Here is a 16,245-nt window from a genome sequence, read left to right as displayed (position 1 = left end):
ATAATTACCTCCAGTGGTGTTACTTTCATGATTCTGATGCTCTCATGTTCTACTGTAATACTACAAAATACAAACACGTTAGCATTGTCTGAACCCTAAAAAATACAAACCATCAGAGGCTTGTACAGCTTAAATTTAACTTAATTACAAATCTACTAAAAATCCCTTAAACAGCTGTAAATAAATCATCAGAAACACTTGTTTTTTAAATTGATATTGTGATTTTTTTTTTATTGTATGAACATATTCCTCAGTGAGACGCCATGGTGGCATGGATCCAGTCCAGGAAGTGGCAGACCTGCAGTCAGAAAGGAAACCAGTCTGACTGAAAGGAAACATGACATCGAGGTGGAAAGAGAAAAGTTTGCAAATATTAAGAGACCAGCAACTGTTTTCTTTTTATGGTTGATGAACCCTAAACAACAATCCAACCAATAACTCAAGCAATTTTTAAGTCCTTTTAAACTTTGCGTATCCTCTCTTGAAGCCTCTTCTGAAGCTGTTCGAGGGACGAAGTGCACCGACCTTGGCGTAAACTCCGGGTCGGTTTTCCTCAGCGCAGCCCCAGCCCCAGGACACCACACCCTGGAGCTCCCCGTCGCACACCAGAGGACCGCCGGAGTCTCCCTGACGGAGGCAACGCAGCCCATTACACACAGCCGACCCCGTCACCGTCCCATGGCCTGTCCGAGAACAGACACGCACCTGGCAGGAGTCCTTCCCCCCCTCCAGGAAGCCGGCGCAGAACATGGAGGCGGTGATCCTGTCCGGGTACGAGCGCTCGCAGTCCTGCTGGGGCAGGACGGGGAGCTCCAGGCAGTGGAGGCATTTCAGACACCCGACTGGGAGAAAAGAGACAGGTTCAGGTGAAAATCCATCCATTTCACCTGTTTCAGATAAGTTTCACATTTACACAGCAATGTTTTGAAAACACAAACGGCAGAAACAATGTAGTTAGCATGCCAGGCCACAAGGTGGTGCTGTTATTCTGTAATGAAACCACACACAGAGAGCAATAAACATTATCATTGGAGAACAGAGACATTCATGTGGACAGAACACCAAGTTGGATTGTTATTTTTGTATTATCTTGTATTTTTGCTGCTCCTTGTGCATATATTTATATGATTTATTGCCACTGTTATTGCGACACACACACACACACACACACACACACACACACACACACACACACACACACACACACACACACACACACACACACACACAGACGCGCTCACAGGGGCTCTTGGTGGCCCCCCAGCCGGACACCAGGCACTGGGCTCCTGCTTTCGGGCAGCTGCGGGGCAGAGACACCGGCTGCACGTGCTCGTCAAACCTGGCCGGCTCGGCCAGTTTGATCAGCATGATGTCGTTGTTGATGGTGTAGCGGTCGTAGTCCGGGTGGCGGATCACGGCGGCGGGAGCGATGAACTGCTCGGGGCCGTCCTTGTAGCGGATGTGGTGTTCACCCAAACGCAGCTCGATGTCCTCGCCCCTGACAGAGAAACAGAAGAGGGGGTCTGTGAGTGGAAACAAGGACCTGCTGGTCTCTGTGGATGCAGTAGTCTCACAACAGAGCTGGAGCTGAACATCCAACCAATCAACAACCACTAAATGGACCAAACAACAGCTGTGCCGGCCCACCCATCTACCTAAAAACCAACCAGCCAATAAACTGAACAACAGACCAGCTAAACCATCCCATGTAACTGCCTAGCAGTCTACCAGCCAACCAACCACCTGACATGCTCTTCTTCTGAAAAACCAACCAACCAACGAGCCAACATACCAACCAATCAACATGCCCTTCTACTGGAAAACCAACCAACCGATCCATCAACCAACGTAACTGCCAAACCGTCTACCAACCAACACATCTAATAATCAACCAACCAACCAACCAGCCAACCAACCAACCAACCAACCAATGATCTAACTGCCGAACCCGTCGAGCAACCAGCCAGTCAACCAAACCAACCAACCAACTCACATGCCCTTCTACTGAAAAACCAACCAACCAACCAACCAACCAACCGAAATGCCCAACTACTGAAAAAACAACCAACCAACCAACCAACCAACCAACCCACATGCCCGCAACCAACCAGCCAACCAGCTTGGCCATCTACTGAGAAATCATCCAACCTACCAACATGCCCTTCTACTGAAAAACCAACCAACTGATCTATCAACCAATGTAACTGCCAAACCGTCTACCAACCAACACATCTAATAATCAAACAACCAACAACCCAACCAACATACCATCTAATGACCGACCAACCAACCAACCAGCCAACGATCTAACTGCCAACCTGTCTACCAAACAGCCAATCAATCAACCAACCAACCCACATGCCCTTCTACTGAAAAACCAACCAACCAACTCCTCTAACAATCGATCAACCAAACAATGTAACTGCCAACGTGTGGCTTAATTGGTTTCCAGACCAAGACCAAGAGAAGCTGAGAGCCTGATCCCATCTGTAGACCTGTGGTCAGCTGGCTCCACTATGTACTGAACTCCTCCCCACTCCGGGGGGTGGGGGGCAGGTCCTCAACAAAACGCCTCCAGAGTCGTTGGTCTTACTTGTAGCAGTGCGCGGCGCTGACCACCCAGCGCTCGTTGATCAGGGTCCCTCCGCAGTAGTGCCAGCCGTTGTTGAGCGACACCTGCCAGGGGACGGAGTGCGGCCGGCACTCGTAGCCCCCGACGATCTTATCATGGGAGGGAAAGGCAGCCGAGCGGGCTGACGGCAGGAGAGAGACAGGAGAGAGTCACTCACTGCACAAACTCAACGTCATCAGTCCGGTTGTAGTTAAAATGTCTACTGTAATGACAGAGGTATTTCTAGACTTAAAAATCTTATTTCAAGGTCTCTCATTCAAATGTACTTGCTGCTTGGACAGATGATTTCATTAGTTTTAAGATGAATTTTCTCAAATTTAGTGTTGATGCCTTCTGTTTGGGCTCCTTTTGGTGTAACACTATCTGGGCCGGCCATCAACGCTCATTAATTCACTTTGTTGAAATACTTTTTGTTATGACTTTTTTCTTTTTTGATCACTTGGTGGTGGGAATTGGGCAAGTTTGCATTTTGCAGAAGAAGATAAAGGGACAGGCAGGAGGACACACAGGAATCACCAGACCAGAACAGATGACCAGAACCAAAATACATCCCGGTACAGGAAGCCCTGTTCCTTTCAACACACCATCAAAATACATTTAGCATCCCATTTACATTTTTGACAAAATAGAAACAGACTGTGAATTTCTGCTACTAGAAGCTTTAACTTCACCCAAACTCACCTTCAGCGGCCAGCAGCAGAGCCAGAGGCACGAGGAACAGCATGGTGCAGACCGGAGAACAGCTTATCTCAATCTTTACATTTAAAGCGTCGTCTGTAGACGTCACAGACGGCGGCGGCCTGCAGAGGACCAATGGCGGCCGCCAGACGGAGCTCCACCTGCTGCGGTCTCAGCTGGGAAACCTCAAGCTGTGCCCGAGAACCACTGGAGCCTCGGCTCTCAGACTGTCTGCATTGATTTGATGGAAAAAGCTTGAAAGCAGCAAAGATTCGTTTGTTTTTATGAAACTGATTCTTTTCCAGGCGTGGAACCAACAAAACTCACATGACTGCAAAATAAAAGGGTTTTTGAGGACAAGTTTTGTGGGATGCTAAGTTTGTTCTTGGCGCCAGTTGAATGTTGGACTTCATGATCTTTTTTTTTTTTTACATAATATTAAAACTCACTTGAGGCGTTGCCGTGGAAACGGCGTCTAGGACAGTGGATCCCAGCCCAGTTTCAGACAGACCGGCTTTACATCCAAACTCTGCTTTTCACTGAACATCTGATCCAATCTGCACATCTGACATCGAGGTTGTATTGAGTTGGTCCACATGGAACTTTATTGTGAAAGAAAATCAAATGAGGCCTAAAAGGACATTCGATATTTGTAATAATTTGAATTCGTCCTATTAAAACGATCTGGTAAGAAATGATTTACGTTATGGGCTTAAAACTGACTGGAAATGCTAAATAATGCAATTTTAAACGTAATTAATCTCAATTATGGATATTTTCTGATTAATCAAAATTAACTATGAAATTCTGCAATTAATCACAATTAACTACGGACAACTGCAGTTATTGGGATTAACTATGGAAATTTTGTGAAAACTTGTGAATAATTATTGAAATTCTTTGACTGATCAGAAAGAACCATGGAAATCCTGCAAATAATTAAAATTAAGTACGGGAATTATATGATTAACCATAAGTAACTATAGGAATGCTACGATTAATTATTAACTACAGAAATTATGCAAATATTTGTGATGAACGATGGAAATTGTGTGACTGATGATTAAAAAAAATGTCTCTTCTGACGACCCTGACTAACTGCTGCGCTGAGCTCGGTGCTTCATGAGTCACTGATTTTGGAGATAAACCACAGAATTAGTTTTTAAAACAAGGAATCGGAGTTTAAACTGTGTCTGAATGAGAGTTGAGCTGGTCAAAGAGCGTTTCAGTGGACGTCAGCAGATCCTCCACCACCCCCTCCGCCCGGAGGCGGTTTATCAGGAGGCAGAACAGGACGGACTGTTCCTGAACGCCGTCACGCCGCCGCTCTCTCCCCCACAAACTGCTTCACGCCTCTATTTGTCTCTGAAGCTTTGATTTTAATACAGGCTGTAAAGACGAACGAGACACTGCTGGTGAAGAAAGGCCTCGAAACGCTGTAAACACGTAAACTGGCAACGCCAGACCGCTCAAGTCACCAAAATATCAATAGTACAAAGAAAAGAGTCTTTCAAAGCCGTAGAAAATGAAACTTCTCTCCAAAACACTGCAGGATCACTCTGAGGAGTCAAGGCACAACAGCAAGGCGTTCGGAGGTTTAGAACTCCGGGTTGACTGAAGGAAAGCAGAAGACAGCAAGCGAGTAAATCAGAGGGAGTCCCTGCGTTCCTGTTTTCCCCTGAAGGGTCGCACAGAGAGAAAAGTACAAAACCCAGCAAAGTCCATCAAACGGACGGAAACCTGAATAAAAACCAATCGAAGCCTTCAGTTTTAAAGCTTTTCGTCTCACCGGCTCCCCCTGGTGGCGCTTCAAGGTTATCAGCCGTTAGAAATCCCTCGTGAATTACCCAAAATGCATTGCGCTGCAGAATAAACTCAGTCCTCCGTTCCCGAACACAGGTGTGAAGGTGATCTCACAGTGAATGTCGGTGAATTTTGTGATTTCCCTCTGAAACGGTGAAGCTTTGGTTTCTTCTTGGTGTGACGGCAGGTTCAGCCCGACGGGCCCTCGCTCTCCGCCGCCGCCGCCGGCTCCTCCAGCCGGAGGACCTCCCTCATGCGGGCCATGCAGGCGGCGGTGGCCGCCTCCGTCTCCTTGGCGAGCTGCGACAGGCTGAGGAAGCCGTGCGGCAGGTCGGGCACCACTGTCAGGGAGACGGGCTGCCCGGTGGCGCGCAGCCTCCGGCCGAACATCACCGAGTCGTCCAGCAGGGGGTCCAGACCCGACGTCTGCCGACACACACACACACACACACACACACACACACACACACACACACACACACACACACACACACACACACACACACACACACACACACACACACACACACACACACACACTCCTTCAACGTTTCCTCGGATCCAGTGAAATTGCATCATTCTGGCGTTTTCATTCCAGAAACATTTCACGTTTACATGGCAATGTTGTGGAAATGACGTCTGTTTCCATGGAAACGGCAGAAATGCAACAGTGTCAGGGTTTTGGAAAAGTTGTACTTTTTTCATCCGTCACCATGGAGACAGGGTCAGAGCGTTTTCAGAAAGTTGTGTTTTCAGATCCCAGCACCGAAACTCAACATGTGGCCTTTTCTCCTGAATCTCTGGAGAAGCTGCTCCACCTTTGAGACTGAAGCCTGTAATCCTCACTCGGTGACCTCTGACCTCCAGCGTGAATGTGAATCTTAGCGGCCGTGACTGAGGCACGCGGCGATCTGTCACTTTGTGGTTGAGGTTTTTTCGTTGTTACGTTATGAAACGAACAGAACTGCTTCCTGTTTCTCTCTTTTCCCATGTAGTTCCTGGAAAACCTTGTAAACCCAACTTTTTAAAAGCTCTGCCTCCGTCTCTGTAGACGGGGAGAGCGGCGAGCGGCGAGCAGCGAGCGGCGGCGGCGCGGCTCTTACCACGATGTGGACGGGCGGCAGCCCCTTCAGCAGGGCGTCCGGCGCCAGCAGGGGGGACACGAAGGGGTTCCGGACCACCGGGCTGCTCAGCCGCTGGATGACGGACAGCCACTCGGAGCGCAGCGGCTCAAAGCCTTCTGGGTAATCTATGAGGCAGGCGGCGGCGGCGGCGGGGGGAGGGGAGGCGGCCTGGCTCGGCCGCCGTGTGGACTGAGTGGACCGGGTGGGGTCCAGGAAGGACTGGATCCAGTTGGAGGCTCCCTGTGTCAGGTCGCTGAGCAGCAGGGCTGTGTCTCGGCCCAGAGCGCTCAGGGTGCCGCCGCACGCCGCCGGCGCCGCCGTCTGGTACTCCACACCTGCAGGACAGACGGGGGTCAAACCGGAGGCCGGCGGGGCAAAACCGCTGCACACGCCTCTCAATACAGATCGATTCCTCACTGATTCATCTTGACTGGAGTGAAATGAATCGAGTTATTGAGTTAAAGGACGAGCCGAAAGACAGATGTGAGCTGATGAAGAGCGGACGACAAGACGAAGAATAAAACACTGTCAGGAGAAAGAAAATCACCGACGTGACGGACTGAAAGACGAGTTTGATAGAGAAGATTCTAAAAAAAAAAAAAAAATTAAAAAGAATACAGGAGAAAAAGACGAAGAAAAAACAAGAACATGAGAAAAATTACATTACAACAGGGAAGAAAAAGAAAAGAAGAAAGAAAGAAAGAAAAAAGACAAAACAACAATAAAAGTAGAAAAAAGACAAAAAAAAACAACAGGTCAATAAAAAAAGGCCCACAAAACTAAAGCAAAGGATAATGAAAGAAAAAAAGAACAGAAAAAGGGAAAAAACAGAAAAAATGAGAATGAAATAAAAAAAAGAAAACAAGAAAAATGAAAGGAAAGAACATAAAAGAATAAGAAAAGAAAGAAAAGAAAAAAGACAATACAAGAAGTAAAAAAAAGAAAATGATTGAAAAAGGGGAAAATTGAGAATAAAGTAAAAAAAAGAAAAAACTAGCTAGAAGAAACAGATGAAAGAATTAAAAAATCATGTTGAGATCAGAGAATTTCTGTAAAGGTTCACAGATTTTGATGTTTCAGTCATTTCTTCATAAAAACCTGCGAGTCTGAAACACGGCGAGTTTTCAGAAACACTTTTATACTGAATTATTTGTATTTATGTAAATTTATATGACAATGAAACAAAGGTTTTAACGTTTCTGTGGAAACGAACATCATTTTCAGAAAGTCGCTGAAAACTTTTCTGAAACAAAACAACAAACGACGCGTTGCCATGGAGACGGGGCCTCGGAGGAACTGGAGGTTAACGGACAGTTTGTGGGGAAACATTTCTCCTCGTTCACACACGAATCCCTCGTATCGATTCAGCGGCGCCGGAAAGTCCTCTGGCGGTAAATGAGACGTGAAACCACACACGCACACACACACACACACACACCTGCATAGGCGTTGAGGCACTTAGCGAGCACGCCGAGCGGCAGCAGCGGGTCGATGAGCGTGAGCAGGCGGGACGGCGACACGTCCATGGCGATCAGGGTGGCGGGGTAGGCGGCCATGATGCCGTCAGGAACCCGCACGCCGGTGGAAATGGCCTTCATGGACACGGTGATGCACAGGTTGCCCCCGGCGCTGTCTCCGGCCAGACACACCCGCTCTGCGGTGGAGCCTGGAACACACACACACACACACACAGACACACACACACTCGTTTTCTGTAGCAGTCATCTGGTGTGGTGAGAACTCGTGCTGGGACTCGTGCGCTGACCCAGCAGCTGGCAGTTGTTGAGAGCCCAGCAGTAGGCGTAGAAACACTCCTCCAGCGCTCGGGGGAAGGGCGCCTCGGGGGCCAGGGAGTAGTCCACGGACAGGACGGGGACGCCCAGCTCCTTGGACCAGCGCCGGAGGTAGCTCTGCAAACACAGACCCGGCGTCACTCCGACTGGAGCGGAAGAGGAGGCGGAGCTCCGGTGCGGCGGGTACCTCGTGAGACCGGGACGTCTGAGCCACGAAGCCTCCTCCGTGGAAGTGGACGACCAGCGAGGGGGAGCGAGGCAGCCTCTGGACCCAGGGCAGGCGGGGCACGGGGGCCGGCTCGGCCCGGGAGAGCGCCAGGAGCTCCTCGCTGTCCTGAAGGGTCAGACCGCGTCAGCAAGGCTCTGGTTCTGACCCTGGAGCCCCGGACCCTTACCTGTCCCTCCCGCAGGTCGTAGGAGATGAGCCGCATGTGGACGGGCCCGGGGCCCCAGTGGGCCACGGGGGGGACCACGCTGATGGACAGGCTGGGGTCGGAGGCCAGCGGCAGGCGCAGGGTGAGCGGCGGCACGGTGAAGGTGAAGTTGACCTGCACCTGTTTGGAGGCCATCCTGTTGAAGCCCTGTGGAAGCAGAGCCGGGTCACGACACGGCGCCTCGGCCTTGGCTCCGCGGGGGGGGGGCCGCCGGGACCAGTCTCCGCCTACCGTGATCAGGCCGTTCTCCGTCAGGTTCCAGAAGGACTTCCAGAACTGCAGGTCCAGGTTCTGCGTGATGCGCTCGAACTCTTCGCCCCGCAGCTCGGGGTCCATGACGTACTTCCCCGACGTGAGGAGGGACAGAGCCGCCAGGCCTGCGAGGACCGGACCGGAACTTCAGAGCAAACACGGCAAACTCTGACCCAAACTGCAACCCATCGGCTTTTACCTGAACCTCACAACGTGTCCTTGTGTTTTGTAGACGTCTAATACTTGGCTGAGGACCGTAACTCCTGCCTTGTTTGATCATCGCTATGTTTTTGTGTGTGTGAATGTTTTACTTTGCATGAAAAGTACCTTTCTTTTGGAATTTGATTGATTTATTGAACCAGTTGAACTGACCTGAAACTCCAGAGTTCAGGACTCGGTTACAGTTTCCTCCCTCTTGTCTTGCGTTAACCACCAGAGCCCAATACGTTGAGTGAATTGAAATTCCCTCCACTGCTAACAGGTCTCCTGCTCAGACTCGGGCTGCTGGTTCAGCCTGAACCGGAGAGCGTTAGCAGCATTTATACACTTCCACAGAATCCACCGCGTTTGTTTGAAGAAAGAATACGCCCTTTGTCAGCGTTCAGGAATCTGTTTTCAGACGGACACTCGAGCTACGTATCGGATGTCAGATGTGGAGAATGGTGGGAATGAGATCGTCTTGGCTCACCTAAGCCAGACTGCTGCTTCCCGTATGTCTCTCCGTAGGACATCATGCTGATGACGACCGTCTGCAGGAACGGACGGAGGGCCGGAGAGAACTGGAGCGACAGATTGAAGGGAACAATGAAGGAACCGACGGCACGTACCAACGTGAGGGAGTTCCGAGACGCCGGTACCGAGCGTCGGCCCCAACGTCTTCCAACTCGCCCGTCTCGAAGGGAGGGAGACGGGCTCGGAGACGGTTGTCCCGACGCTCCGTACCGTCGTCCCGGACCGCCCGCGGACACGGGAGGCGGCGCCGCACCTGGAATCCCAGGCAGCGGCCGTAGAAGCAGGCCTTGTGCATGGAGCTGTACTCCTGCACGAACCGGCCGGTCAGCTCGTCGTCGTGCGGCGGGAACAGCTGTCCCCGCTCGCTGTCGTCCATGATGCGCTGCGCCAGGTGCAGCATGGCTCGCAGCTGGGTCAGCGCACTGCAGTACGCCTCCATCTCCAGGGCGTTGTGCTCCGCCCTGAAGAAGGCGCCCTGGTAGTTGGAGGCGATGTAGCGGGCTTTGTGCAGAATGTGGAGGAGGCAGGAGAGAACGATCTGGAAGAGAGGGAGTCAACCAGTCTGGAAGATCTGAGAACAAACTTCTGGCTTTACCGTCAAATCATAAACCCCAGCGGGAGAAGAACCGAGGAGACCCAGAATGAACTGGAGCTCGTTTACTTTGATCAACTTATTTAGAAATCTAGCGTCTACGATAGTATCAGAAAGATTGTTTTGACGATCATGTAAATTATTGAGTATTTATGCTACGTCAGCTGGTACTAGGCTGAGCATCTTTCTGACGGGGACACGCAGAGTTTTAATATCTTTTCCACTGTTGGGGAAGGAGATCGCAACTGGCCAGGTTAGCTGTTAATGCATTAGCTTAGCCACTTGCATCAGTCACCTGTTAGCATACTAGCTCAGCCTCTGAGGTCAATCAGCAGCATATTTGCATAGTCACTTACATCAATCAGCAGTTAGCATAATAACGTAGTCACTTTTATCAGTCAGCTTTAAGCATAATAGCTTACGTCAATCAGCAGTTAGTGTATTAGCTTATCCGCTCGTTAGTCAGTTGTTAGCTTCATTTGAGTTTGTGTTGTAAACTGTGAGTCTCTTGAATTCATGTGTTTAAAGAAAATGAAGAGGAGCTGATGTGATGAAACACTCGGTCAATGTCCTGTTCAGCTGGAAGAATTTTAACAGCATTTTCTTTGGGAAGAAATGACATTTTAAAGGATATCGTGAGATTACCGTCATTGGCGTTCTTTTTTTAAAATTAGAATTTGATTTTATTTTTGTCCATGTTGCATACCTATACATTTGAACCATTGGCCCAGTTTACATGAGTGTTTTTTTCAATCTGATTGAAAACAATCGTGTTAAACACGCGTGTATACATGGAAGGAATACAAAGCAATTATTGAATCCTGGTTTACCAGGACCCTGGGTGAAGCGGATTATACACGTCCTGTGACAGGCGCACAAAGTCTCTCGTGGAACTTTCAGATCTTTAGCTCTGCAGCAGCAGCCCTCAGCGCCAAGCAGAGAGTTTTTATCTGCTGGATATCTGCTCAATAATGTCCCAACATCTCCATGAGACTCTGCTCAAGGAGCGAGCGTTCCCCCGGCCGGAGTCCTACCCGCCGAGCACCGGTCGGCGGGGTAGGACGATGTTTTGAATTAACTGGTGTCCGTGTTAACTTGTGACCAATAGATGCTGAAACTTGTAGACGTTCTAGCGAACGTCGGTTATCTACAGTTACAGTAAATTTATACGTTTAGAGTCTTTGGTGACTCTTATTTTAACATCTACTGTTACCAGCATGTGTTTACACAGAAATCAGTCACTCGTTAACATGGGAACCAGTTAATCCATAACACCGGCCGTTCGGTCTGCCAGTAGTCCGCCTCGGAGCTCTTTGAACAACTCGCTGTTGTGCGACTTGCGGCCATCTCTCCTCTCCAGCGTTTGTTCTCTCGGGGGTTTTATTAAAAAAGTGTTTCTCAACCACCGTCGTGTTCTTCTGCTTGTTTTTGACTGTCCTGCTTCCCGTTTACTGCGCACGTATCTGCGTACGAGGGAACGCTTGAGCGAAACGAATCACCCCCTGTTTATTCCGCTCCGCTGTCAAACACCGCATACATGAGCCACGGAGCGGATGATCCATCGCCGTACACCACCTCGTACAATCGGATCCGAAATACAATCCGCTCCGAGTGAAGCGGATCCACTCGGACACATTTACAATCCGCTTCGCCCTACAATCCGATTATACGGGGCCCATGTGAACGTGGCCATTGAGTATTTTCAATTTTCTTGTCAATTTCCATCCATTTAGAAAGTTTCCGCTATTTTTAGCAATTTTCTGGTGTCATTTCAGACTAAAGCTTTGTAGTGGTCACTTTCCAGAGTGTGTCTGCGATCAGTTCATGTTTCTTTTCGTCTATGCAGAGTCCCGGGACCTTCGGCTGGGCTCAGTCGTACCTTGACCAGGCTGCGGTAGCCGTTCCCCACGGTTTGTGCGTCCAGGTCGTAGTGGTGGAAGACGGCGGTGAACCCGGCCACGACGGGCCCCAGAGCCCGGCCGTGCTCCTGGATCTGCCTCATGCAGGCCACCAGGCGCTCGGCCACCGGGCTCAGGGGGGACTCCGGCGGGCCGCACAGCACCGACAGGTTGTCCTCGCAGGTTTTCTCCACGGCGGCGAACACGGCCTGGTAGTCCATGTCTGAATCCCTCCGGAGGCAGAGAGCAGAGCCGGAGCCTCCTCTACTGCTGCCTCCCCTCAACAGAACTCACTCATTCTTCAGCCGTTATCTGCTGGGTCAAAAGTCACAGAGGGAACAATCTCCTTCACACTCATCGACACTGTGTAGCTGATTGTCTCCACATCAGGACAAAGAGTCCGCTCAGATACAAAAGACAACACACAGACAAAACACAGCACAAAGTCACCGTTTCAGTGATCCAGCCATCTAGGGAGATCAATCAGATCCAGGGAGATCCTATCAGAACCAGGGGATCCAATCAGAATCAGGGAGTTCAAATCCGATCCAATCAGAACCAGGGAGATCCAAACAGATCCAGGGATATCCAATCAGATGTAGGAGATCCAATCAGAAAGCAGCTCTACCGGAACCTCCTCAGATCATCATCTACACAAACGTAAAGGAATAATTAACATTTCAGCTGAAGTTAGTTCTTTATTTCTACATTTATTTGAGTAAATATTCAAGTACTTTTACATTTACTGATTTATTTACACAGTTAATATTTTTTCTGTCCGTCCACATTTATTTATTCATTTATGTATTTCTGTGCAGGAAAGTTAATCAGTCTGAAGTTAAAACAAGACTGCTTCATAAAAACATGTCAAGAGCGAGACATAAATAAATACATTTCCACATGAAAGACCACATAAATAAACAGATAATTAAATAAATATAGGACTACATTGAAAATCAGTTAATGTATGCGATAAACACATCAAGAAATATATTGATGACCAGATAGATAATTGGACAATCTACAGAAAGAACACGTAATTAAATGTATAAATCAATGTGGACATTTTACAAGATGACTACATGTAGAAAAACAAAAACAAAAAATTACATTTGAGAAATTTCAGACTAACTAAAACATGTTGGGAAGAAAACTGTTTTGTTTTTTTTCATCATTTTGGTTTGAGATCGTTTCCACTTGTTTGTCGTTTGTAGTCTGTCCAGTTTCTTGCTTGTAATCATTTATTGGACAGACTGGAGATGAAACTGAAAGTGGGGGATTTTGGTTTGAAGTTCTAGAAGCAAAAGCAAAGAAAAAACATGTATTCGATGCTTTTTGATAAACATTTAACATTTGAATTGCTTAACTTCATTATTAAATATATATATTTCGTTTTTGTGTGATTTTTGTGTCGTTTGTAGCATTTAATTCGGAGTTGTTTGGTTGTTGCTGCCTGATTACTTGATCTCCTCAGCGGACCTGGCAACCCGGCCAGCTGATGAGACCTGTCAGATCAGTTTCCCTCACTCAGATCACGTTCTCCACGATCAATAAGTCTGCACGGAATCACCGCCGTTTCCGGGGGGACGGAGTTCAGGCAGCTCTATCACACTCCGACACATCGATACGAGCCGATCGATCGATTAATCAATCGATAAAAAGCGACCCGTCGCCGTTTGATCGGCGTCGTTAACTTCGCCCACAGCAGTTTTGGAGCGTTTTTCTCACGGAATCCGCCCGCAAACCGCGGGAAGCTGCCGGAGGCTCGTGGTCCGGGCAGCGGCGGTCCGGTCCGGGGGGGGCGGGGCGGCAGAAGCGGCGGGGGACAGAAAAAAAGTCTCCGGTTGTCTCCACTCACCGGGCCGCCGCCGCATCCTCTTCCGCGCCGCTCCTGCTGACCGCGGCGGCGCGCACGCAGCAGAGCGGGGAGGCGGCGAGCGCGCGCAATGAGTCAACAGGTGGTGAGAGGCGGCCAGGCGGGACCGCGCACAGGACGACCAGGGGTACGGGAACAGGAGTGGGTGTAGGCAGTTGGCTCCGGGGGGGTTCTGCTGCTGCAACAGGCATTATTTATTCTTTGTGCCTGCCCTTGGCAAGGCGCAAAGATTACTATCCTAGGCGGCCCTCGTTAAGTGTCGACATTTTATTGTGTGAATGCTGAAGGCATTCACAGGATTACATTCCTCTTCTGACTTCTTCCGCCGTTTTTTGGCACGCTTGTCCTCCTACAAATTTTGTCCGATTTGAACCATTCAGATATCAAAATGCGCAGCTTTTTTAAGGACATTCCGGCTATGTTCTGGCTTTTTAATATCTTTTAAACTTTTTGAAATATTTAAACTTTTGTGCAACTTTTTTCCCCATGTTCACGGATGGAGATTTTTTCAAACATTGGAACCTTATAACTTCTTCAAATCTTAACCGATTTTCACCATTCAACTTTTAAAATATTCAACTTTTTAAACCCTTTCTTCGACCTTTTTAAACTTTTTCAACTTTGTTCAACTTTTTGAAATATTTCAACTTTTTAAAATTATTTTTAACATTGAAGTGGATGGGAAAACCCTTCAACTGACCTTTGAACTCCTTCAACTTTGACCCCTTACAACTTTGTCATACTTTGACGTAGACAAGTCATTTTACTTGCAAAATGTAGGCATTTTTGTCCTCTGTTCAGGTATGTTATATCATGTCCAGATCTTTTACCAAATTTAAACTGTGAGCCTTCAAGTAGGGAGAGAATTTCAGCCGTATTTGGAGTTTACAATGGGTGTGTATTGTTGAAGCTAGAGTGGGAGAGTAGCAGTTAGAGTGGGGGAGGCTCTGAAATTTAACCAAAAAAAAAATTCTTTTCTCGTCCGTACGGCCACATTTCTGGCTCAATTTGCACAATAAACCCTCAAAACGTAGGAATTTTTCTTGTGACCCGTACAATTGAGTCACTTTGTCTCTATCTCAAATGGTTCTCTCTCCAGAGGCATTTGTTTGAGGAGAGTGCAGAATTTTCTCCCATCCGCTCCAATGCATTTTCGAGACGCCTGAATCCAAAACTTCATTCGTGTTCGCACAATCGCCGTGGCTGAATGGATGATCCTACAGACATGATTCCTGCACCATTAAATTCACGAAAGGCTTCTGAATCTGACTGTGTGAAAATCTTTTTCAATTTTGCCTCTCGGTCCCCGAGAAATGCCATTTCTTCAACCATGGGCACTCCATTAAAAAGTGCTGATTCACTGTCATGGCTGCTGTGCAGCTGGTCTCCATAGCAACAGACACACCTGTTGTGCTGACTGCTGCTTGATTAGTCTGGATTTTTCCATTAAGACTGGAGCTCTATTGATCCTCTGTTACTCTGACACTGACTCTACTGCTGTTTACTGTTCTCTCCTCCTTTGTCAACTATTAACCTTTTTTAAAAATTTTCAGATTTTTATGACTTTTTTTTTTAAGTTTTTCAAATTTTTTCACGTTTTTTCACCTTTTTTCAACTTAATCAAACTTTCTCAACTTTTTCCGCTTTTTAACCTTTTTCAAGTTTTTTTTTTAACTTTTTTCAACTTTTTCAAGTTTTTTACGCTTTTTTTTAACCTTTTCAACCTTGTGCAACTTTTTGCAGCGTTTTCAAACTTTTCAAACTTTTTTCAACTTTTTGCAGTGTTTTCAAACTTTTTCAACCCTTTTCAACCGCTTTCAACTCTTTGCAGTCTCCTCAAACTTTTTCAACTTTTTTCAATTATTTTCAAAACTTGTTCAACTTCCTTTTCAACCTTTCTTCTTGAACTTCTTTTGCATTACAGTTTACAATTTTCAGCTCAGCATTCACACTTGCAGTTTCTTCAGGAACTGCAAATTTTTTCTAGTTGTGTGAATGCTGAAGGCATTCACACCTTTATCCTGCTTATTCTTCTGACACAAAAACTTTGGCGCGTAACTAGTCTCGCACCGTTTGGAGCAGCACCACAAAAGTCACATCAAAACGTGTGTAAATTCCGGGAATGGTGTGCTATGACTTTTGTCGGCGTTCCGGTGAAAAATTGCCGAGAAAATTGCCAAAAACCGGCAATTTTTTCCCATTAATTCCGGATGAGAGCCCCCTAAAAAGCATCAAAAAATTCATCCCCGAACGACTCCACGGTGAGTCGCCATACTTTCACGTACACACATCATTTTTGCACCAAAACGTAGGCATTTTTGTTCTGTACGGACATGTGAAAACCTAATTTCGATATATTTTACCAAATTTAAATGGTGAGCCTTAAAGTACAGAGAGTGCATCAGCCGTTTTTGAGAGTTTACAATGGGTG

General features: G+C 47.6%; 2 protein-coding genes across 3 annotated transcripts; both read right to left on the bottom strand.

Annotated features, from left to right (window-relative positions):
• Window positions 1-82: 82 nt before the first annotated feature.
• On the bottom strand, window positions 83-3,985 carry LOC115409208 (trypsin-2-like). Its single transcript, XM_030120269.1, has 6 exons — window positions 3,314-3,985; window positions 2,594-2,753; window positions 1,242-1,498; window positions 706-842; window positions 526-627; window positions 83-298 (listed from the first exon to the last, which is right to left on the bottom strand). Exons 1-6 carry the CDS (start codon window positions 3,354-3,356, stop codon window positions 251-253), a joined length of 747 nt encoding a protein of 248 aa, XP_029976129.1. The 5' UTR covers window positions 3,357-3,985; the 3' UTR covers window positions 83-250.
• Window positions 3,986-4,396: 411 nt separating this feature from the next.
• lipea (lipase, hormone-sensitive a) lies at window positions 4,397-13,830 on the bottom strand. 2 transcript variants are annotated; one of them, XM_030120267.1, is made up of 12 exons: window positions 13,797-13,830; window positions 12,389-12,588; window positions 11,920-12,253; window positions 9,702-9,986; window positions 9,405-9,495; window positions 8,696-8,841; window positions 8,426-8,611; window positions 8,218-8,364; window positions 8,003-8,147; window positions 7,676-7,903; window positions 6,217-6,572; window positions 4,397-5,539 (listed from the first exon to the last, which is right to left on the bottom strand). In XM_030120267.1, the coding sequence occupies exons 3-12, from the start codon at window positions 12,157-12,159 to the stop codon at window positions 5,303-5,305; spliced, it is 2,061 nt and encodes a 686-aa protein (XP_029976127.1). In that variant the 5' UTR covers window positions 12,160-12,253; window positions 12,389-12,588; window positions 13,797-13,830; the 3' UTR covers window positions 4,397-5,302. The 2 variants fall into 2 exon arrangements, with proteins under 2 accessions (XP_029976127.1, XP_029976126.1); XM_030120266.1 differs by having other exon boundaries at window positions 11,920-12,250.
• Between the last annotated feature and the right edge of the window lie 2,415 nt (window positions 13,831-16,245).

The sequence above is a fragment of the Salarias fasciatus genome, chromosome 22 (assembly GCF_902148845.1).
Source record: "Salarias fasciatus chromosome 22, fSalaFa1.1, whole genome shotgun sequence".
Lineage (NCBI taxonomy): Eukaryota > Metazoa > Chordata > Actinopteri > Blenniiformes > Blenniidae > Salarias > Salarias fasciatus.
Note: the sequence above shows the minus strand (reverse complement) of the source record. Positions and strands in the feature narration are given on the sequence as shown.